At 48.7% G+C, this 23,975-nt stretch overlaps 1 protein-coding gene across 1 annotated transcript in view; it reads right to left on the bottom strand.

The window, feature by feature from the left end:
• Positions 1 to 5,090: 5,090 nt before the first annotated feature.
• Positions 5,091 to 23,975, bottom strand: part of TEKT5 (tektin 5) — a 38,908-nt gene continuing 20,023 nt past the window's right edge. Inside the window, exons 6-7 of the mRNA XM_029222068.1 lie at positions 9,489 to 9,643; positions 5,091 to 5,486 (exon numbers count right to left, since the gene is read on the bottom strand). Coding sequence (XP_029077901.1) covers positions 5,273 to 5,486; positions 9,489 to 9,643 — 369 coding nt within the window. The 3' untranslated portion in view covers positions 5,091 to 5,272. The remainder of the gene's footprint in view (positions 5,487 to 9,488; positions 9,644 to 23,975) is intronic.

Consider the following 23,975-nt stretch of genomic DNA (forward strand, 5'->3'; position numbering starts at 1 on the left):
ACTTTTCGTTTTATAAGATGAAAAGAATTATGGTGATGGATGGTGGTGATGGCTGCACACCATTATGAATGTGTTTGTTACCAATGAACTGTACACCTAAAAACGGTTAAGATGATAAATTTTACATTACGTGGATTTTACCACACTAAGAAAAACTGGGAAAAAAATCTTATTAATGAGCACCCCCAGCACCCAGACTTCAGTTTCTAAATACCATTCTCCAATAAAAGGAAACAGGGCTCCTTGGAGAAATGGCTGATTCTAAGGCTGGAGCAGAAAAAAGTTCAAGATGAGGCTTGAATTTTATCTGGCATCTTATAGGGCCAGAAAGTAAGGAAGTACTCAAAAAACAAAAGGATGGGGGTGTCAAAGAGACACAGGAACCAACCCAAAAGAGCTCCCAATGCCCAAAGCTGGAACAATTTGAGCAACACAAGAAATAATGTAGTATTTTTCTTAGAGAAGAATTACAAAATACTCCCTTTCTAAGAGGTGGAGCTTAATCCCCCCATCCTTGAGTGTGGGCTGGACTAATGACTCACTTCTAAAGAATGAAGTATGGAAAGGGAAGAGCAATAACTGTACAAGGGAGAAGCCTGGCAGATGCCACCTTAACCACGTGATCAGTTTTACATCAGCAAGTATGTCATGCAGACATCATGAATGCCCTCATAGGAAGGGACGAGAAGGGTACTGCACCTCCGGTCTTCCCTGCCAAAACTGTAACCCCAGACTAGTCATGAGAAAAACGTCGGACAAACCCAAGTTCAGGGACGTTTAACAAACACCAACAAATACAGGGACTCTTCAAAACTGTAAAGGTCATGAGAAACAAGGAAATATGGAGAAATGGTCATAGACGGAGGAGGCTGATAACTAAGTGCAGCGTGGTACCCTGGATTGGACCTTAGAACAGATAAAGGTAAACAGGAAAAACAAATTCTGGAGTTTAGTTAATAGTAATGCACAAATGTTAATTTCTTAGTTTTGACAAATGCACCATAACAAACAGTTATATAAGATGTTAACATTAGGGGGAGGTGGGTGAAGCGTACATGGGAACTCTCCGTGATGTCTTTGCAACTTTTCTGTGAATCTAAACCTATTGCACAATAAAAAGTCTATTTAAAAAAGCATTTCCTCCTGATTAAAAAGGAACACAGGTTCACTGTAGATAATTCATAATATAAACAAATAAGAAACCAGCAGTTACTTACCATCAACTCTGTTAACATTCCAGTGTATTTCAATGCAATCTTTTTTCCTGTGCACAATTTTGTTCTCTGCACTTTTTTTTTAGATTGAAGTATAGTTGATTTACAATGTGGTGCTAATTTCTGTTGTACAACAAAGTGATTCAGTTATACATGTATGTACATTCTTTTTAATATTCTTTTCCATTATGGTTTATCACAGGATATGGAATATAGAGTAGGACCTTGCTGTTTATCCATTCTATATATACTAGTTTGCATCTGCTAACCCCAAATTCCCACTCCATCCCTCCTCCATCCCCCTACCCCTTGACAACCACAGGTCTGTTCTCTTTGTGAGTCTGTTTCTGTTTTGTAGATAAGTTCATTTGTGCCATATTTTAGATTCCACATAGAAGTGATATCACATGGTATTTGTCTTTCTCTGTCTGACTTACTTCACATAGTATGATAATCTCTAGGTCCATCCATGTTGCCGCAAATGGTATTATTTCGTTCTCTTTTATGCCTGATGTACTCGGCGCTTTTAGCCTTACAAGCATATTCCTTCAGCACTCAAGCATTCGGCGAGCTTCATTTTGGTAGCTGCTTAATATTCCATGACTTGGTTGCGCTGTATTTTACTTAGCTGCTCTCTCTGCTGTTGGACATAACTTTCAGAGGTTTCCTGTGATAACTAACTCTTTAGTGCTTAATCTGAGTCTGCATCTGGGATAGTTCTCTAATGATAGAGTCTTAAGGAAGACATTTATAAGTTGAAGGGTGTGGGTATTTTTAAGGCTCTTGACACTTACTGCCAACTTGCTTTCCAAAAGTGTACACCCATGGGTACCCAGGTCCATGGTGTGTTTAGGATGCCTGCTTCCAAAGGGCTTTCCTTATTCTTCATCTGAATACCCTCACTCTTGCACCTCTTTCTGCAGTCCCCTTGACGTTGCTTCTTCTGGGCTGTTTGCCTCTCTCTGTGCTCTCTCTGTTCCCTCCTTGGTCCTCTGTTCACTCCAGCATCACATTCCTCCAGTGAACCTCTTTAATGCTTCAGCATCTCCTGCACCAGTCCATCTATCCCTGAGGCTTCGGATATCTCCTGCATCCCCAGGCACAGCCTCACTAGCCTCTCTCTTGAGCTCTAAGTTTACATTTCCACTCTCCTTTCACATCGTTACACCAGGACATCCCTTAGGCGATGATTCAAACTCCACGCATGAAAGGGAAGTTGTCTACATTTTCTCTGCCTCTATCCATCACCCCACTCGCTCCACTGCTCAAGGGCACAGCATCCCCAAGCTTCAACCACTCAAGCCAGCCATCTCTGCCCCATCCCAGTCTCCCACTTGCCCTTTTCAGTCCATACTCTAAGGATTTGGGCCTCAACCACATGAGTGCTCCTCACGCACCTCTCCTGATCCAGAACCTCTGCCTCTTGTGCCTGAAATTCTAACAGCTTGGTCTCCCCACCTCCCTCCAGCATCCCTCTGCTCCTCATGAGGAATTATTTCTGAAACACTAACCTGGTAATTTTCACATCCCCACTTTAAAGTTCCTATGGGCTCCCTACTGCCCATCGGCATGACTCCTTGTGTGCAATGCATTCAAGTCACCCAATAGCATTGCCACTCATTTGTAGGAAAACTGACTCTTCTATCCTCTTTCAAGCGAAATTTCCTCAAGCACAGAGTTTCTATTGGATGCTAAGTAGCCTTTAACACCTCTTTAAGACTCTCTGATCTCCCTTTTGAACCAAAGAAGACTTCAGACAATATTACCTTGGGCAGACAATATTACCTAAACAGACACCATTAGCAGTATTTTGTTTTTTCAACTCCTGGCAAAGCAGGTTTCCTGTTTGCAGTCATGCTATAAATCTGCCTTTTAAAATAAATGTGTCTTTTTTTTAAAGTGCAACAATCTAAAAGATTGAGTGAATAATAGTAAAGATGGTTACAGACATACCTCGGAGATGCCATGGGTTCAGTTCCAGACGATTGCAATAAAGCCAATGTCGCAATAAAGTGAGTCATATGAAGTTTTTTGGTTTCCCAGTGCATATCAAAGTTATGTTCAAATTATACTGTAGTTTATTAAGTGTGTGAGTGCTATGTCTTTTTAAAAGTATATACCTTATTTTAAAAACACCTTATTGCTAAAAAATGCTGACCATCATCTAAGCCTTCGGCAAGTCGTAGTAGTAACGTCAAAGATCACCGATCACAGGTCACCGTAACAAATATAATAATGATGAACAAGTTTGAAGTATTGTGAGAATTACTACAGTGTGACACAGAGACGCAAAGTGAGCAAATGTTATTGGAAAAATGGCACCAAGAGACTTGCTCGATGCAGGGTGGCCACAAACCCTCAATTTATAAAAAACGTATTATCGGCGAACCACAGTAAAGCAAAGTGTAATAAAAGAGATGCCCGTACTTGGTCATGGCAAAAATTGTGGAGGTGTTATTTGCTACTCAGAGTCTGGTCCCTAGACTATCAGCATCGTCAGGGAGCTTGTTAGAAGTTCAGAATCTCAGGCTCCACCCGAGACCTACTGACTCAGAATCTGCATTTTAACAGGATCGCCAGGTGATCCGCACATGCTTTTAAAGGGTTGGGAAGCACCGATGTGAATAATGAACCAGGAAAAAGTCAAAGCTATTTGTCCTTCACGACCTGGCCTCATCCAGTCCTTCTAGGTGATTCACAGCCTCTCCAAGGGCCTCTCCATCCAGGGCGCAACTTTCTGCCTTAACCCATGCCATTCCTCTCACCAGAAATACTGCCCTTTTCTGCCTCAACCTTCTCATCATTCAGGACTCAGCTCCAATAGTAAGTTCTTTTTTCTGTTGTTTGAGATGAATTTCACGTAACGTAAAGTTAACCACCTAAAGTGAACCATTCTATGGCATTTAGCCCATTGACAATGTTGTCCAGCCACGTCTACCTAGTCCCAAACGTTCTCGCCACCTCAAAATAAAACTCTGTACCCGCTAAGCAGTCACTTCAATCCCCTCTCCCTGGCAACCATCCATCTGCTATTTCTATGGAGGTGCGTATTCTGGGCATTTCATATCAATGAAATCATACAATACGTGGCCTTTTGTGTCTGGTTTCTTTCACTGAGTATGATGTCTTCCGGGTTTATCCGGGTTGTAGCAGGTATCAGTGCTTTGTTCATCTTTAATGTCTGAATAATATTCTATCGTGTGGGTAGACCACATTTTGTTTATCTGTGAACCCACTGATGGACATTTGGGTTGTTTCTACCTTGTAACTATTGTGATTAGAGTTGCTATGAACTTTCGTGGACAAGTATTTATCTGTTTTCAATGCTCTTGGTTGTATAACCAGGAGTAGAATTGCTGGGTCGTATGGTGTTTAACTTTCTGAAGCAATGTCCCTTCTTCACAGAGCTTTCCCTCAACCCTGACCTGCTTCCTCCTGCCCCAACATGGAATGAATTTTGCTGCCCCCTTCTCCCACTGCAATTTCTAAAAATGTCTAGCAAGGCCAGGATCCAAACCCAGGACTTTTGACTCCAAATCCTATTTTTTTTTGCACTGCCCTCCATGGCTGACAGTTACTTGCACCTCAGACTGACCTCGTTTTATAGGACAGGCTCAGTCTGGGAGCTTGTTCAAGGCCACTCGGCTCCTGAGTGACAGCTGGTCTCGACTCTCAGCTCCGATGTCCAATCTTCGGACACCATGGTCTATACTGTGCTCCTAAATGGACAAACAGGTTTAGAAAGGGTGGCCTCTTCCATTCCTGGCAAGGCTGACAACCTTACAATGCTCCGTCACCGAGAGGGGGGTCACAGTCTGTCTCCTCCTGGGATCAGCCAGAAAGCTGGTTCTGCAGCAAGGAACGAGCTCCAGGATCTCTGGTATGGCACATTTATTTTAGCTCTTTATATATATATATATATATTTTTTTTTTTTCCCGTGATAGGAGGAAAGGAAGAAAATGACACTTTTATTTTGTTTTTCTGACTTTGCAAATTCTATGCTGTGTAAGGAACGTGCATGGAGCAGGGCACCAGGGGCGCCAGGGGCGGCGGCGGCTCAGGGGCAGATCCCCAGGCAGGGGGTGCTGGGGAAGGTCTTCCTCATGCCCATGCACTTCTTGTCAATGCACAGGGTGCTGGCCTTCATGGCCAGCTCGTGCTCCAGTCGGCACTTGGTCATGACCAGCAGCTGCTGTATGTCCTGCGTCTCCCGCAACCTCAGCTTGAGGGTCTGCACGGTGTCGTTGATGGTGAACACCTCGTTCACGAGCCTGGGGAGAGAGCAGAGGGGACGGTACGGTTCAGCCAGCCGGGCAGCAGAGGTCTCCCTTGTGCCAGGAGCCAGGTGGGAGGGGCTCGGCTGGCAGAGAAGACAGAGAGGGAGCAAGCAGACAGGTGAACACACAGCAGAGCTGCTGAGGGCGATGAGTGCAGAGGGAGAAGTAGATGGGATGTTCAGAAAGACAATCTGGCTGTTCCTCAGTTAAACATAGACTCGCCAAAGGACCCAGCAATTCCACTCCTGGGTATGCACCCACAAGAACTAAAAACAGACACTCAAATACTTGCACAAATACTCGTGAGGCACTAATAACAAGAGTCAACAGGTAGACACAGCCCAAATGTCCATCGACAGATGAATGGATACACAAAATATGGTCTATCCCCACACTAGGATATTGTTGAGATGTAATGAAAAGGAATGGAGCAGCGGTACGTGCTACAACATGGATGGACCTTGAAGACATGATGCTGAGTGAAAGATACCGACACCAAAGCTTATATATTGTCCGATCCCATTTATATGAAATGATCAGAATAGGCAAATCCATAAAAAGAGGTAGTAGATTAGGGGTTGCCAGGGGCTGAAGGGAGAGAGATAGGGAGTGACTGCTAATGAGGATAGGACTTCCTTTTGGGTCAAATGAATGAGAATGTTCTGGAGCTAGCTGCACATTGTAAATGTACTAGGTGTCACTAATGGTATGTTACTTTATGTTGTACGTATTTTATCACAGTTTTTTAAAAAACCCAGATAACAGGGCCAGCCTCGTGTAACTAAGACGGTCAGGTGTGATGTCTGCTCTTGGCATCCATCTCAGGTCCCACCTGTGCCCCAGCTGCCGGGAGTGTTGGCTGTTGATGGCTCCTAGGTCCACACGTCTCCAGGGAAGCCAATGGCTCACCAAGGGCAGTGCGTACAAAAGGCCATCCCCTGCCTCAGGGTGGAACCAGCTCCGTGGTGTAATTCACTCTCCAGAGTTCCCCGTGGGATCAGGCTGAAGCGGGGCTCCCCTATCCTGAAGCTCTGCTTCTGTGGGACCTTCCCAAGGCACCAGGAAAAGCCTTTCTGAGGAGGGAACGTTTGAGCGAATGAGCTGGCTGTGTAAAGATCGAGAGGGAAGCACTCTACAGCCGCTGATCTAGAGAACTCTGTGCGATGCTGGTAATGTTCTACATCCGCACTGCTGGATCCGGCGGCCACTAGCCATGCGGAGCTCATGAGTAATTGCAATGCAGCAAGATCAACTGAGGAGCTGGATTTTTCATCGTTTTTCATTTTAAATCATTTAAATGTAAATGGAAGAGCCACACCCAGCTGGTGGCTACTGAATTGGACAGTGTGGTTCTACAGAGAGGAGCACACGCAAAATCGATTGGTCTGGATTTGTTCTCAGGGCAATGGGAAGGCGCTGGTGAGGCGGTAGGTGCTGAAATGGGGAATGATGTGCTGATTCAGATTTGGGATAACCTCCAGGCTGCTGGGTAAAGATTAGATTGGACAGGGATAAGAGTGGAGGTGGGAGAGAGATTAGGGTTATTTCAATATCTAGATTGAGTGGGTTGAATAGTGTCCCCCAAAAGATATGTCCAAGTCTGAACCCCAGTACCTGTGAATGTGATGCTCTTTGGAAGAAGGGGTTTTTGTAGATGTAATTGAGTTAAGGATCTTGAGAAGAAATCATCCTCGATTTAGGATGGGCCCTAAATCCAACGATTTGTCTTGTAAGAGAAAGGAGGGGGAGATTTGAGACGCAGAGACACACAGGGAAGAAGGCCATGTGAAGACGGAGGCAGATGCAGTGATGCAGCTACAAGCCAAGGACCGCCAGCCACCACCAGAAGCCAGGAGAGGGGCCGGGAAAGGATGCTGTCTTAGAGGCCCCAGAGAGAACCAACTCTGTTGATCCCTTGATTTCAGATGCTTGGCCTCCGCAAGTTTGAAAGAATAAATTTCTGTTGTTGTAAGCCACCCAGTTTCTGGTAATTGGTCACAGCAGCCCTAAGACAGGAATATACCTGGTGAGCTGTGACGGTGGGTTGGTTTTGGGGCTGTGCCCTAGGACCCACCTTGGGGGTGGTGGGGAGGGACAGTGAAACTGTGCTCAGGACTGGAGGACACGCTGCTGGGAGGGCTTGGGTTGATATTCCAAGGACGAGCATCCCCATGGCAAGCCTGAGCTAGAGAGAGGCGACAGAAGCAGCCTGGAGACCCTTCTTTCCTGGGGGCTTTCTTGAGCAGTGCTGTCCAGCGATGGAAATATTCTGTTCCGTGCCCCCAGCCACACGTGGCTCCTGACCACTTGATATGCAGTTTGTGTGAATCAGGACCTGAATTTTAAATTTTATTTCATTTTAACTAATTTAAATGCAAATCTAAAGGGACTTTCATTCTGAGGAATGGAGGAATGGACATGGAAGGGACCTGCATGCTCAGAGAGGGTCAGGAGAAGAGGGGCCACCTGTGGGAGGTAGAGGAGAAAGACCCAGAGGAGGGAGGGGATGGAGGGACAAAAAACGTAATGCGTGGACGGGGCAATTCAGCTGCTGCAGAAGGCAGACAGCTTGAGTGCTGTTGTCCGCTCACTTCCCAACACACGTGCACACATACACACACATAGTACACACACATGCACACACACACACACACACACATACACATACACTGCCCAGGACTCTTGAGCCAAACACGCCTCATCCATGTTCTCTGTCTACACCCCTTGGTGGCACAGTTGGTGGACGGGGAGGCAGGGAGTGTGTCCCAGAGCAGTAAGTCCCCCGGGACAACATCTGGTCCCTCCCCTTAAAGCTCGGTTGTGTGTAAGCCTCCCTGGGGTGGACAAATGGGTGATCAGAGCCTCTGCACCAGGGCTGCTGGAGCCCAACCTGAGCATCTAAGATGCAGGGGCAGGTGGAGGAGGGGTCAGGAGAGCTTCCCCAACCCCTCACCCAGGACCTGGACCCCACCCAGCCCAGGTAGGGCAGGACCCTGGCCACACGGCACCCGCTTCTGGGGTGAAGACTTTCCAGGCCAGCAGCGGGCTGAGGAGCAGGTAGCCAGGCCTTCAAGCTCAAAGCCAGGTGTCGCTTTGCACCCCACCCCCGACACAGCCAACTTTTCTGTGTCCCAAAAGATTATCTCAGGCAGTAACCGAGGCCGTGCAAACCTCAGCGCATGGAACCACCTGGCGTTTTCTCTCCAAATACTTTCCCTCCTCCTTACTTCTCCAGCGCTCTTCTCCACATCTCAGCTCGGAAGGAAGACAAGCCACTGAGTTGTGGGGGCATTTGTTATGCAGCAATAGAGAACGAAGACAGTGCCCCTAGCATGGAGGGCACAGAGCAGCCAAGTGACCAGCCCCAAGTCACACAGCATGTTCGTGGGAAACTAATCCCCCATGTCCAATGACCACTTCCTTCCTTGCCTGGTCATCATCCCATTCCAAACCCCTCCCCCAGACTCACAAATCCTGTCTCTGGGGCTGCGTGAGTGTTTTGCCCCTCTCCTGTGAGGAGGCCCTTTGTCAACAGAAGCAGCCCTCCTTAGCTAAGCAGCACAGGCAGGGTTAGGCTATTCCAAGGGCTCTCAGCTGAGAACTTCACAGAAAGGGCGGTGGAGGATGACTGAGGTGTGGGCTGGGCGCCTCTTTCATGGGAGCCTGGAGAGAGAGAGGGTGACGCCCGCAAGGGCAAGGGCCACATCTCTGGGCTGGGTGGCTCCCTCTTGTTGGCTTTTAGGGGACAGCTGGAGGGTTCCCGGAGCAGAACAGAGCTACGAAACCATCCTCACTTAGATGAGAGGGCTGCAGTGCAGGGGGGCGGTCTCCGCGGTGGGGAGGCCATCAAGGGCACCCCAGAGCCCCAGGCCCCCACCCAGTGCCCTGTGGAGTCGTGGGCCTGGACGTCCTGATTGGTGGGGGGTCCGTTTTCCAGACCCAGGCTTCCCGGCAGCTCCAGAGACCCACCCCTCCCCCTGGGCCTCCACCACTCACTTGAACTGCGGCACGTCCCTGCACAGCTCCACACTGGGCCGCTGGGTCCGGCACTCCAGCCTTGTCTGCGCCACCTTCAGCGGGCTCTCCTTGGCCATGATGGACCTTTCCAGCAGCATGATGGTGTTCTCCGTCTGGAAGACCTCCTGCAGCGTCTGCAGAGAGCGCTTGCGGTATCAGAAGGAACCCGATCTTGAACTTAGCCAGCCATGAGTACCCCCAGAACCGAGTGTTCTCAACAGATGTCACCTCACTGCGGGTGAAACATGCATTCTCCTCCTTATCGTCACCGGATGCCCTAGATCTGCGAGCAGTTCTAGTTTTCATGGTGCCCCTCCCCTGCGAGAAGGCTCTTGGTGGGTGGGCTGTGCTAACACCCCTCTCAGACTCAGCAGGTCCCAATGGCGAGGTGACATGTGCTCTGTTCCTGACACGCCTAGAAGCTGTACCCTGTCATGGTGCCCCCCAACATCCTTCCTTTGGCTAATCTATTCGTTTGCTGTCTGTTTCCCTCACTAGCATGTAAGCTCCCAGAGGTCAGGGGCTTTGCCTCGTCCATTGCTGTATCCCCCATTGCCAGGAACAGAGCTTGGTGTAGAGTGAGGGCTATCAGATAAAATACAGGACACCCAGTTAAACGTGAATTTCAGACTCACGACAAAGCATTTTTTATCATATGTCTCAACTACTGCATGAGACATAGTTACACTAAAAAAACCACTTGTCGTTGATTTTGAAATTCAAGTTTAACTGGACATCCTGCATTTTTATTTGCTAAATCTGGCAACTCATAGTAGGAGCTCAATAAATATTCCTTGAATGAATGAATGAATCACAGTGGGATCCAGGAGTGTAGATTTTTAGCTAGCTCCCCAATGGTCCTTATGCACACTGAAGTTTGGGAACAGTGTGCCCTGAAATTTATCTGGTCCTGTCCATCTCAGATTTTAATGTGGGGAGCAGTACTTGCACGTGAGTATGCCAGCACTCCTGAATGCAGTGGGGACTGCAAGTCTAAGACCCCGTCTCACCTTCAGGGACTTTACCGTCATGTTGTTTTTCTCTTTGCCATGAGCTATGAAATATTCACAAATCATAACAGGTACTGAGATGACTATTTTAGCTGGGTTGGGCCCATATTCTATGGGCAACAAGAAACTGCTTAAAGTCCTGGCTTCCCTACTACCTTAAGAAAAAAAGCCTACAAGGAGAGCATTTCTCTACTTCAAGAGAATAAAAGGATGTCCTTTTCCTCCTGGGGGTGAGATGGAGGCAGAGTCGTCTGAGGGCAGGGGGCGGCACTGCCTCTTTCAAAGCCCACCGAGGAGGAAGACTGACCCCTCACCTGGTCCTCAGTGAGCCACCCAGACCAGAGCGATGCCAACCACACGCTGGTTAAACATTATCCCATGAGAATGTTCTGTGCCCAACACGTGGGAAGGTAAACACTCCAGTAAGTGGGGGGAACACCTCTCCTAGAAGCCCTGGGGATTTCCCTCAGAAACCTGCCCTTTGGGTATGCAGAGCTCAGAAAACACCACCCCAGCGTCCTGTGGAAGAAAATTGAGCCTTCTAAATAGGAGAAATGCTTCTCGGCACCACACTGCCCCGCGTGGAAACAGCCCCCCGACCTACTACCTAGATGGCCCTATTGGGGTGTACCTACTGCTGGCGTGCAGTGAGGGGGACATTACTGAGGTTTGGGCTGCTGGTGGTGCCCAGCCCGGGATGCTTCTCTCTCGCCAGAAGGCTGCTGCTGGTGGAACCAAAGCCAGCGGCCTGTGGCTGTGCCTACCTTGGCTTCTCCTCTTTTTCCCTCTCCTGCCCCTCTGGCCCCCAGCTTGGGGCCTGAAATGTTACAAAAGGCCTATCGCTCTGTTTTTAAAAAAAATTTTATTGTAGTACAGTTGATTTACAATGTTGTGTTAGTTTCAGATCTGCAGCAAAGCGATTTAGTTAAGTATATTCTTTTCCATTATGGTTTATTACAGGATATTGAATATAGTGTCCTGTGCATACAATAGGACCTTGTTGTTTATCTATTTTACATATAGTAGTGTGTATCTGCTAATCCCAAACTCCTTATGTATCCCTCCCCCACTCCCTTTCCCCTTTGGTAACCATAAGTTTGTTTTCTATGTCTATGAGTCGGTTTCTCTTTCGTAAATAAGTTCATTTGTATCATTTCTTTTACGTTCCACATATAAGTGATATCACATGGTATTTGTCTTTCTCTGTCTGGCCTACTTCACTTAGTATGATAATCTCTAGGTCCATCCATGTTGCTGCAAATGGCATTATCTCATTCGTTTTTATGGCTGAGCAGTATTCCACTGTATATATGTACCACATCTCCTTTATCCATTCATCCGTTGATGGACATTTAGGTTGTTTCCCTGTCTTGACTATTGTGAATAGTGCTGCTATGAACATAGGGGTGCATGTATCTTTTTGAATTAGAGTTTTCTCTGGGTATATGCCCAGGAGTGGGATTGCTGGATCATATGGTAACTCCGTTTTTAGTTTTTTAAGGAACCTCCATACTGTTCTCCATAGTGGCTACACCAATTTACATTCCCACCAACAGGGCAGGAGGGTTCCCTTTTCTCCACACCCTCTCCAGCATGTATTACTTGTAGACTTTTTAATGATGAAAAGGCCTATCTCTTGAGTCTAAAAAAAGGGCTGACATTCATTCACGTGTTCAATCATTTCTTCATTCACTCATTAATTTACAGATTCATTGGTTCGCTTGTTGACTTAACTGCTGACTCGGCACCCAATGGGTGCTAAGCACTGTTCTAGGCAGTGGGCACAGCAGTGCACAGAACAGGCAGAAAGACCCATCTTCACAGAGTTACAGGCCAGTGGATTATTCACCCATTCCTTTGCTCCTGTACGCAACATTTATTCAGCACCCACAAGCCGTTACTATTGTACAACTGCAACCATCTTTACCATCACAGAAGTTCAAGTTCCTTCCTGTCTGTTAAAAACACATATTGGATGCCTTTAGTGTGCAGGACATTGGTGGGAGGTGCCATCACCTAAGAGGCATCCAATACATTTCAGTGTTCCAGGAACTCTCGTGTGAGCACAGCAGAGGGACAGGGACACAGCAACACAACAAACGGGAGCTCCTGGAGAACTAAAACCTACTAATTATTTTTTCAAACCTGCTGACCACCTGCAGGAGGGTGAGCACCGCCTCCTAACACTTGCTCATCCCCCTTGATTGACAAAAAGCAGCTGGGAAATCCAGAGACTTCTGCAGGCAACAGACTCCAGCTACATTTTAACAAGCCTGCTCTGCCTTGTTATATGTATCTTTCTAGCTACTCTCTACTTCTGGCAAGTGCTGTCCGTTTTCCAGCTGTAGAAGTAATATACATTTTTTTTTTTTTTTTTTTTTTTGCCGTACGCAGGCCTCACTGTTGTGGCCTCTTTCGTTGCGGAGCACAGGCTCCAGTAATATACATTTTAAACGACTTGATTGAAACAGAAGTATAAAGTAAACAACAGCCCAGGTGGCACGGGGGTAAAATCGTGAAGGCCGCCCAGGCGTGACTGAATTTGGAAAACCCTGTATCATACTGTGTGTCCCCCCTGGGTACCTAGATACAGCAGGTGAGAGAATTGAGAGGGAGCTGCAGAGCTTGGGGGCGGTGATGGTGGAAGGAGGGTGGTAAGGGGCAAGGGCCACTGTGCAGCCCCCTGCCCCCAATCTCCTCCTCGGGGCTGGCTTCTGGAGGTGCTGGGGGAGGCGGGGTGGCTGGAACCAACTCTTGGTTTTTCTTCACCACCAGCTGTCCCCACTGGCATTTCTTGAGCGGGCCTGCCTGGGGATTTTCCACAACAGTAGGGGTTTTCCAGAATTGGCTGCTCTAGAACCCACTGATGACTCACAGCCAAAGCAAATCTGCCCAGGTGGGTCTATACTCTGACATAAAGGTTCTCCGGAACCTCCTGTCCAGCCTCTGTCACTCACTGTCAGGGTCCTCTTCATTGGAAGGGAGAAAAAAGACACACACACACACACACACACGCGCGCGCACACGCACACGCACACGCACACACACACACACACACACACACTCCGTCATGGGGGCAGCCCCTGATGCCCACCCCAGTCCTGCCAGCCTGTGAACCTCCAAAAGCCCTGGGGTCAGTGACTCAGCCTCCAGGAGTTTGAGGAGTGTGACCCCCAAGGGCCAGGAGACAGAGACCACATGGGCTGACCAGAGGCAGGGGCTGGAGGCAGAATAGCCTTGACCTTCATGCTCAGGAGGGAGTCAGAGTGCCAACACCGAGCTCTGAGCTCCAGGACAGCCTGGTCCCTAGATCCCAAATTCCATGAGAGCCCCTAGGAGAAGAGCCTGAAGTCTAAGAGGGTGACGCACACACCTCAGCATGTCTACTCCTGGTATATACTGTAGGAGCTCAGGACCACTAAGGAATACACATGTCAAGAAGGTTCAGTGAGCTGGCAGCATCTGGGTGCCCATGACCATCGAGACAGACATTAAAAAATGGTAAATGAGCAGATGGAGGATTTCGGCAGCCAATAGGTGGAGAGCATTAACCTCACATAGGAACAACGGTGGGTCTTTAAAAGGATGTAAGGTGAGAAAGCCAGGAAACAATGAGCTATTTTATACAATCCCTTTTGAGAAAACTAAAAATCCATGCACATACAACGGTCATCCACATTTTGTGAGAACACATTTAAATCAACAGTCCATATTCACTCAATTAAAGAGGTCATATTCACTCATTCATTCATTACAATGGTCATCTATGGAAAGTCATCTATGGGAGAAAGGGAGTGACCACAAAGAGTGGGGATAAAAGGGAATAAAGAAACGAGGGGCTTTGTACAAACATATGTGCAAGGAACAAGGAATATGATAAGCTCACCTCTCTTCAACAGGGTCAAAAGGGAAAAAAATCCCCACAATCCTACCTGATCTAAGGTTTCCTTTTAAAATAACTTTTTTAGTTTTTTTTAAGGGAGAAATTCAATTAAGGACAAAATACTATCTAATAGTAAAGGGTATTAATTCTTAAATTGGTTTGCGCATTAGCATTACCTTGAGAGTATTTTAAATTGTGGATGCCTGCCCCCTGCAAGAGGTTCAGATTTCATTGGTCTGGGGTGCAGCCTGGGTATCAGGATGTTTTAGGAGCTCCCTACAGGTGTAGCCAGAGTCAAGAACCATTGGTGCAGGTGAAACAGAGACGTGCAAACGTTACAAAGTCTCAGAGGAAAGGAGATGGATTACGGACCACAGTTAGGGACTTGAAGTAGCAAATCAAAGCTGTCTGTCTTGGCAGGAAACCCCAAATGGGGTCAAGGGAGTAATTTCATCCCTAGGTAGAAGATATTTTTGGAGATATACATGTGGGTGATCTGTTCGCTATGGGCTTGGGTTTCCAGGAAGGGGTCTAGGGAAGGGGTCGCTGCCTCATCACAGGGTTTTCAGGTTTCTGGGGGAAGTCCGATGTCAGCAATTTGAAACCGTGGTGCTCCAACCCCCAGTCCCAGAGCTGAGCCCTTGTCCCACCATGGCTGCCCAGGCAATCCAGACCCCTGCCCAGGCAGGCAGGAAGCTCAGGGCACAGGCAGCCTTCCAAGGTGGGAAGGCCTGGGCAAGTTTGCACATGCTCTGCAACTCAGAATCCCTCAGACCCAGGTGCCTGTTATGTGCATGTGCACACGTGCACACACACACACACACACAATGAGTGTCTCAAACCTCCACCTCCCTCTGCAGGGGGAGGGAGGTGGAGGTGTTTGAGACACTCACCCACCTACCTGCCCCCAGAGCTGGTGTATCTCACACATCCACGTCAAACCCAGCATACTCCCACCACAGGGCCTTTGCACGGACTATTCCCTCTGCCTTCCCCAGATATCGACATGGCTCATTCCCTCACTCCCTTCTGGTTGTGGCTAAAATGCTCAGAAGGCCTTCCCTGATCATTTCCTTTAAAATTATAACCCCCAGGAATGCCCTGGTGGTCTAGTAGTTAGGACTCCACGCTTTCACTGCCAAAGGCCCGGGATTAATCCCTGGTCGGGGAAGTAAGATCCCACAAGCATTGTGGCGCAGCCAAAGAAAACCCTAAAATTACAACCCCCAAGCCGGCCAGCACTCCCAATTGTCCAAACCCTGCTTTATTTTCTTTATAGTCCTTACACCTTCTGTCATACTGAGCTTCACTCATTCATATTGTTCATCATCCCCCACCACAGAGTAAGCTCCACGTGGGGAGGGATTTTTGTTTTACTCACTGCTGAATCCCCAGTGCCTAAACCTATCAATGCCTGGGACACAGTAATAATAATAATAATAATAACAACAACATCATCTTACACTTAAAATAGTGTTTACTGTGTGCCAGGCATTTTGCTAAGGGCTTTGTGTATATCGACCAATTAGTAGGTGCTTAATGAACACTTCCTCCCTGGGTGGACCAGTACACACCATGCGGTGTTTGGTTAAGAACAGAGCACAGACGTTGGCACTAGACGGCCTGAGTCTCTCCAAATCCCAGCCCCAGCACATCCAAGCTGGGTGACCTTAGGCAAGTGTCCTAGGCTCTCTGAGCCTTTCTAGTAAAATGGGGATCATAGCCATTCCCACTCCATAGAGTAGAGGTGAGGCCATTACTGCCAGGCCTGGGAGAAGGAGCTCTTGGAAACCTTAGCAAGTGTACAAACCCCTTCACTGCGGGCACACAAAACTGGTGACACTCCCACTCATTGGCAGTAACTTGAAAAGCATTGGTACCAAGTCCTGCTCTTCCCAAAGCAAGTGTGTACCTGTGTGTGTGTGTTTCTCCCACAAACACACCCTGGAAAGTGCCACGAGGAAGTCATCCTGCCCCTTCTCCCATCTTTCCTTGGCCAGCTGGAGATCTCTTTCCCTCCTTCCCTCTCTTCCTGTCTCCCCAGTCCCTAAGCTGGGGAAGGGCTGCCCTGAGCCCCAGAAGCCCCCTCTCCCAGAGTCCCCAGGGATGTTAGCCTTTCTGCTCCCACAAAACCAAGGAAGTAGGGGGAAAGCTGCTCCTGGGGCAGGGCGCAGGCTGGCTCACCGGAGCAGCTGGGCGAGCCGCTGTGGGATTGGCCCAGGGGGTCACCCCATGGGAGGAGTCTCAGCAGCCTTGGCCGGAAGCTGGAACTCAGTTGGGAAGGAGGGAGTGGGAGTGGAAGGGTCACCTCACTCCCCTCCCCAGGCCCTAGCTCTGGGCCCTGTGCTGCAGGCTGCCTGCCAGTCAAGGTTGCGAGACTATTCTAAGCCTCCCACATACCGTGCATGGGGGCGCGGGGAGGGCAGGTCACTTCAGCTCACTGAGTCCCTCCGTGATCACACAGACCTAGGTTCAAATTCCAGCTCCTGCTTTTCCCCGCTGTGTGACCTTCAATGGGTCACTTAACCTCTCTGTGCCTCATGCAATCATGCATTCAATATCTACTGAGCCCTTCACTCAGTAGCCCCTTCTATGGGGCCAGACACTGTGCAGGGCGCTTGTTCTCTTGTCTGTAAAGCCAGTACGACAATAACAACTCATCCACCAGGTTGCTGTGCAGATTAAATGAAATAACGTGTATGAAGTGTTTAGTCCAGTGCTGGCATATGCCATGGGCCATCCTGCCTCCCCACCCTGCCCCCAACTCCCATCCTGCAACGTTCAGTCTGTTAGGAGATTTTTCCTCTTTGATCATTGGTCTTTTTTTTCTTTTTAATGTCAGGCAATCTGAAGAAACTCAGATTCGTTTGACAGAATTTGTCTTTGCAGGCAGCTTCAGTTCCCTCAGACCTCCAGTCCAGGGCTCAGGGTCGACCTCCAGTCCAGGGCTCAGGGTCAACCTCCATCAACCCACTTCTTTGGGCGTAAGGGGTCAAGGCAGGGGTCACCTGCGCAATCGAGGAGCGTCCTCTTTCTCAGCCTCTGGAATGTGGCTCAGAGGGGAGTCAGCTCAAGGCAGAAGGTGGGCCACATACCCCCATCCCCCCACCGGCTTGGGGAACCAAAGGTCTTTCTGTTAACAACCCCTACCCGCTCCGCTCCAGGCAGATTCCCAGCCACAGCGGCCTCCATGCAGGCTCTTGGAGGTAAGAGCCCTGGGCGGGAAGTCAGGAGACTAGGGTCCTGTCTAAGCCCCAATGCAAACCAGCTGTGGCGCTCACACCCCACTCAGAGCCCTGGGCTGTGGGGAGAGGCCCAACTTCCTCATCCAGTGAATGAGGACTCGAGGCCTGTCTTCCTCACTGGCTAGAGCACTGCAAGTGCTTCCGGACCATGTACATGCTCTAACCCATCACCCATCAGCCCCGCGTGCCCGGAGCCACTGCCTCTGAGATCCGGCCTGAGAGCTGTTACCCGCACGTATGGCTGTCTCTGTGTGTGTGTGTGTGTGTGTGTGTGTGTGTGTGTGTGTGAGATTTTAAGTCTTCAAGTCAACCCCCCTCAGATGGCTGGGAGTCCCCAACACGCAGCCTTCTGGAGCCTTTTGAAGATGCTGTAGACAGTGGACACGTTTTTCTGTAAAGGTCTGGGTGGTAGATATTTTAGGCTTTAGGAGCCATATGGTTTCTGTCACAACTGCTCAACTTGGCCACTGCAGTGCAGAAGTAGCCCCGGACAATACGTAAATGTATGGGGGGAATCTGTGTTCCAGTAAAACTTTATTTACGGAAACAGGCGGAGGCGGGGTGCAGATTTGGCCCTGCGGCTGGTAGTGTGAGGTCCCCGCTGTAGTCCCTCACAGAGGAAGTCCTGGTCCCTCTAAGCAGCCCAGCGCACACAAGGCTGCTGTGCCTCCGAGGTTTCCCACGTTCAGAGAGAACAATTTCTCTAGCTCCTTGCTACTCAAGGTGTGGTCTGTAGACCAGCATCACTGGATTCTGAGCGCTTGGCAGAAATGCAGACTCTCAGGCCCTACCCCAGACCTACGAAGGTACTGTGCATTTTAACAAAACGCTCACGTGATCACAGGTACATTAATGTTTTAAAGCAGGACATGGTCATGTTTGTAGTTTGAGGCAAATCTCTCCGGCTGCCATTTGGAGGGTGGACAGAGGGGACAAAGGAGGGAAGAAGATGGCCAGTGAGGAACTGAGAGGCAGGAGGGCCCACACCAAGGCAGGATGGAGAGACACAGAAGGAATGAGTTCACAAGAGTATACAAATGGGGAGCACTGGTAATGGCTGGGGTGTGCCAAGGGAGGAGGGGCAGCCCCTAAAATCAGGAGGGGCCTCCAGCCTGTGTTCAAATGCCAGCAACATAGGACTGAGCACGTGGCCTTGGCAAAGTGCCAAGCCTCTCTGAGCCTCAGTTTCCCCATCTGTATAATGGAGATAATAACAGTATCTACCTCAGAGGGTGACTGCAAGGATTGATTTAGGTACCCCATGTTTAGCACACTGGCTGGCACCTACCAGGCACTCTATAGACCTCAGCACTTTCTATCCATCCATCTATCCATCCATCCATCCATGTATCCATCTATATACCCATCCATCCATCCATGTATCCATGTATCCATCCATGTATCCATCCACCTACCTATCTTCTACATTTTATCCTTTCTTTTTTTTTTTTTTTAAGTCAAACCTTAATGCCAGGAGACCAAGGCTTCTCAGTCCTGGCACTATTGACATTTGGGGCTGGGTTATTCTCTACTGTGGGGCTGGCCTGTGCACTGCACGATGTTTAGCTGCGTCCCCGGCCTCCACCCACTAGATGCCAGGAGCAGCCCCTACCAAGTTGTAATAACCAAAAATGTCTGTAGACGTTATCAGATGTCCTTGGGGTATAGAACTGTCCGTTGGAAGGCCACCGATCTAGTGGTTATTATTATTGTTGTTGTTGTTAGGTGGTGGTGGTGGGAGTGGGGGAGATGTTCACATTAACTTAAAGAATGAACTCTAGAGCAGAACACCTAGATTCAAATCCTGGCTCTGCCATTTACTTGCTGCGGTGGGTGGGGTGGGGGGCTTTAGGAAAATACTTGTCTTCAGTTTCCTCATCTGTAAAATGGGGCTAATAGTAATCCCTTCTTCATGGGGTTGTAGGAGGGAAGATGAGTTAATGTTAGAAAAGCACTTAGAACTCTGCCTGCACAGAGTAAAGTTAATATGTCTTTTGTGGTGATGGTGAATTTTTTTTCTCTCTCCTGCTACTTGTAACCGGATGGCAAACTAGACCGTGATCGTCCACTCTCAGACCTTGTTGGGGTCCCCAGCGTGGGGAAAGGGTGAGGTCTGAGCTGGAAATGGTCTCTGGTCTTGAATGGGGTGTGAAAAGCGCTTGCCAGGTCTGCCTCGGACGAGACCAACCTCGGCTCAGTGGAAAAGGGCGCTGATATTCCTGGCTGGAGTAGAAATCCACCCAAAGCCTTTGAAAGGGGGAATGTGTTTGGCAGAGTCGTTGGCCGTGTAAAATCTGCCTGCATCTTGTCTTGTGACAGTAGAGAAAGCTTCTAGGCTGTCTCTAGGGCCGGGAAATTATTTTTGATGTGGAGGGAAAAAACAGATTTAGCAGTTCCAGCCGGCTTCTGGGTGCTTTGTGCAACCTTGCAAATTCATTGTTTTCCAAATTGCATGAAGCCAAGGGGTTTCCAAGGAGATGCCTGGCTCAGTGCGGCTCCCCAGCTTAGGAAGGCAGCTTGGAATCCTTTTTTTTGGTCAAACGGTGGAAGATTTTCAAGCGCGGCCAAGCCCAGGGGCAAGAACTAGTTGAGGAGGGCTCCAGAGGGACTTGGCCAGAAATGCAGGGCGTGAGAGTGCCAGAGCATTTTTTTTTTTTTTTTTTTTTTTTTAACCATTTTTATAGTTAATAGTCGAACTCGGCACTCCTGACATTTGGGGCCACAACTTCTTTGTTGCGGGAAGCTGTCTCGTGCGTTGCAGTGTTTAGCAGCCTCCCTGGGCTCTACCCACTATCTATCTAGTAGCAGCACGCTGCCCCCCGCAAGTTGTAACAAACAAAATGTCTCCAGACATCGGCAAATGCCACCAGGGAGTAAATTCAGCCCGGGCGAGGATTACGACTCTGGAGGAGAGATGTTGAGTCAACCCTGCTCGCAGTTGTTTCTGTCCAGAGGCGGCCGGCTGCCTTCAGACAATGCCAGGCCAATACAAGTACAGCTGCTCAGAGGCCGTCTGGGGTCAGGGGTCCTGAAAGTCCTGGAGGGGTGGGGGCTCCCTGCTAGAGAGGACACTTGTATGATTCTGTGAAAATTCATGGAAATCTACTAGCTCAGGCCCCCGAGGCTCTTCTTCTTAATGCTTATCACAATTTTTAATTAATCATGTATTTACTTATTTTTTTTTAAATTGGTCTCTCCCACTAGAACATAAGCCCCACTGAGAGCAGGGATCATTGTACCCCCAGCTCCTAATTCAGAGTCTAGCACACAGGATGTGCTTAGTAAATACCTCTCAGGGAGGGAGGGAGGAGAGAGGAGATTAGAAAACATTTGTTGCACGTCTATGCCTGGGAGGCACATCTGGAGAACTGGTTAAAACTCTGATGGCTGGACCCCAGAGTTTCTGATTCAGAAGGTCCAGGATGGGGCCCAAGAATGTGCACTTCTAACAAGTTCCCAGGGGATGCTGGTGATGCTGGTCCGGGGACCACACCTGGAGAACCACTGGTCTGAACTCTGAACCTTTAGCTCTCAACCTTGGCTGGGGAGTTTAAAAGGTTGGATGCCCAGGCCATACCCCAACCAATTAAATCAGAATCCCTAGAGATCAGGGTGATTCCAATGTGCGAGGGTTGAGAACTGCTTAGCTGTACATTTTCAGGATTATTCCTCTCTCAGAAATTAGGAAATCGAGAATCAGAGGAGTTACTTTACCAAATCCAGCCCTGGTCTTTTGATTCCAGAGGCCATATTCTTTCAGTCACTTTGCTTGTCCCTCCCCATCAACAGGTTATAAATCAGACCACAGTTTTGTTTTGGGGGTTGTTGTTGGGTTTTTGTTTGTTTGTTTTTTACCATTTTTATAGTTAATAGTCACTGAGCACTTACAAGACGACCAGTCCAGTGTGGATGCTCTTATTCTTAGAGCAAATATTTGCCAACCATTATTGCTCCCATTTGACAGAGGGAGAAACTGAGGTACAGAGAGGTGGGACAATCTGATCTTCGTCACATGGCCAGGAAATGCTAGAGCCAGAACTGAACCCAGCCATCTGCACTGCACTATGGGGCTCACACGTGGGAGAAGAGTGTCAAGATGGAAGAGGAATCTGGACCAGGATGAGGCAAGCATATGTGAACGCCAGGAGTATAGGTGAGGCTGGGCAGCAGGTCCTGAGTAGGCAAGGAGCTGAGGACCCAAAACTGAACAAGTCACAAATTGGAAGAAACGAGGAGACTGCTGGGACACACCCATACCCAGGAGGTGCCAAGGCAACCCTCTGCCTCCCCCAGGCTTGCATCTTATATTCTTCTTGTCTCAGCAGCAACCAATCCCAGTGATTGCCCCACCCAGGGCTTCCAGTCAAAGCATACGATTGGCTAACACCAACTGCAGAGGGCAGTAATAGCTTCCTTGAGTATCAGTGGTCCACAAAGTGAACTCAAAACTACCTCATTTGCACGGTCCTCAGCTCCTACCCGGGCCATGCTGACCCACGCTCATTTTCGGCCCCCTCTGCTGTCTGGTCCCTCCAGCATCCTGCATTTGTTGGCTGCCTTCCGAGCTCTGGACCTTGGCCCTGTTTCCCTGATCCCAGCCGTTCCTCTCTCACTTGGCACAGTGTCACCGTGGACAGACAGCGGTGACCCAGCACCCCCGCCCCATCATCCCACCATTTCACAGCCCTCAGAACTGCCCGTATATGAGCTCTCGTGGACCCCTCAACCGGGTGTCCCCAGGACCATACCTCCCAAGTACAGTGACGAGACCTGAGCCTACATGACACCAGGGAGTCTTTGATTCCTCTTGGTACTAAGGTGAGCATCAGGCAGAGAGACCTACTGAACACAGCCCCGAGGCCTCTCCTGAGGGTTACCTTGGAAACCCTCTACGTACCCACACACCCAAGCATGTCTGAACAATTATTTAGTCTACTTCTTCAAATCAACTCCTTTTTCAGCCTTGAACAAATGTATTTGAAATGGTATCTTTATATCATTGCCACACATGGAAAATGATTATGGTTATCTCTTGCCATTGATAGAAAGTACTATCACAGTAGAGAAGATGGAAAGAAAGACCTTGATTCTAAGCTCTGTTGTCTTTCAAAGGTTCAGTGCCAGCTTGAGGCTTGAGTCCTGGCTGGAAAGGGGGATTCCCAAACAAAAGAGCGATGGCAAAGACAGATTAGCGTCACATCAAGCCTTGTTCCTCGACACTATTGGGAAGATTGATGGAGGGAACTTGAAACAAGAACTTTCTCACTAGGATGCAATGGTGTTTAAGGCCTGGCCCGGCCCCTCCTCACCACAGGCAGGCGGGCCGGCTGCACATCCCCTGGGCTGGGCTGGTTTCAGAAACGAGCCGTCAGGAGCTTGTCTGCGGGCACTGGTGCTGGAAGGGATCCGACTGCTTGCAAAGCACAAAAGCTTTTCCCACTCCACCACGGGTTCCAGGCCTCGTTGGACAAACAGAGGGGCTGGCGGCAGGCTCTGGGGCCCTCAGATGGCGACTGCGGGCCCTCACCCCACAGACACGCGTCTTCCTGCCCTGGCATTGCCTCCTGGGGCAGGAGAGGTTCTGCTGGTGTTAATGACCAATTGGAAGTCGAAACCCCAAAGAAACTTCAGAGTAAAAGCAAAACCTTTCAAGGGGAAAACTCAGAGCCCATCTGGGTTCTCTACAATCCTTTCCAGGCCTGGCTGCTTTCTTGCGTTTCCTCCGATGCACAGAGCAGAACGTGCCAAGGTACAAGTCTGCTGGAATCAGGCAGGTGATGCAAATGCACAAAGGGGGCCGTGAGGGAAGACCGTGGGGACTGAGCCAATCGGAGAGCCCGGGCCCTGTCCAACGAGGGGCTGTGGCCATTCAACTCCTGTTTGTTGCTCCCCTGTAGGAAAGTGGGCTCGGAGTTGCTAGAGCCACCCATTTTTCCAGAGATTCTAGAAATCTGAACTTCTACATAAAATCTCCATTTTTTACCAAGATATTAAAAAAAACAAAACCTGAGAATGCATAGAAAGGTATGTATGTGAATGTTCATAGTAGCTTTATTGGTAACAGCCTCAAACTGGAAACAACCCTAATGTCCATCGACAAGTGAATGGATAAACAAATTGTGGTATATGGATACGATACATACCAGGGGTGTATACATACAATACGGTATCCATACAAGACATACAAGACACAGGAATAAGAAGGGACAAACTAGGAATCTCGACTACGCTGAGTGAAAGAAGACTAATGAAAAAAGAATGGATAGGGTATGGTGCCCTTTATGTAATTATTGTAGAAAATGCAAATTACTCTGCAATGACAGCAGAT

Source organism: Monodon monoceros, unplaced genomic scaffold, assembly GCF_005190385.1.
Source record: "Monodon monoceros isolate NGI ecotype Baffin Bay Population unplaced genomic scaffold, NGI_Narwhal_1 Super_Scaffold_13, whole genome shotgun sequence".
Taxonomy (NCBI): domain Eukaryota; kingdom Metazoa; phylum Chordata; class Mammalia; order Artiodactyla; family Monodontidae; genus Monodon; species Monodon monoceros.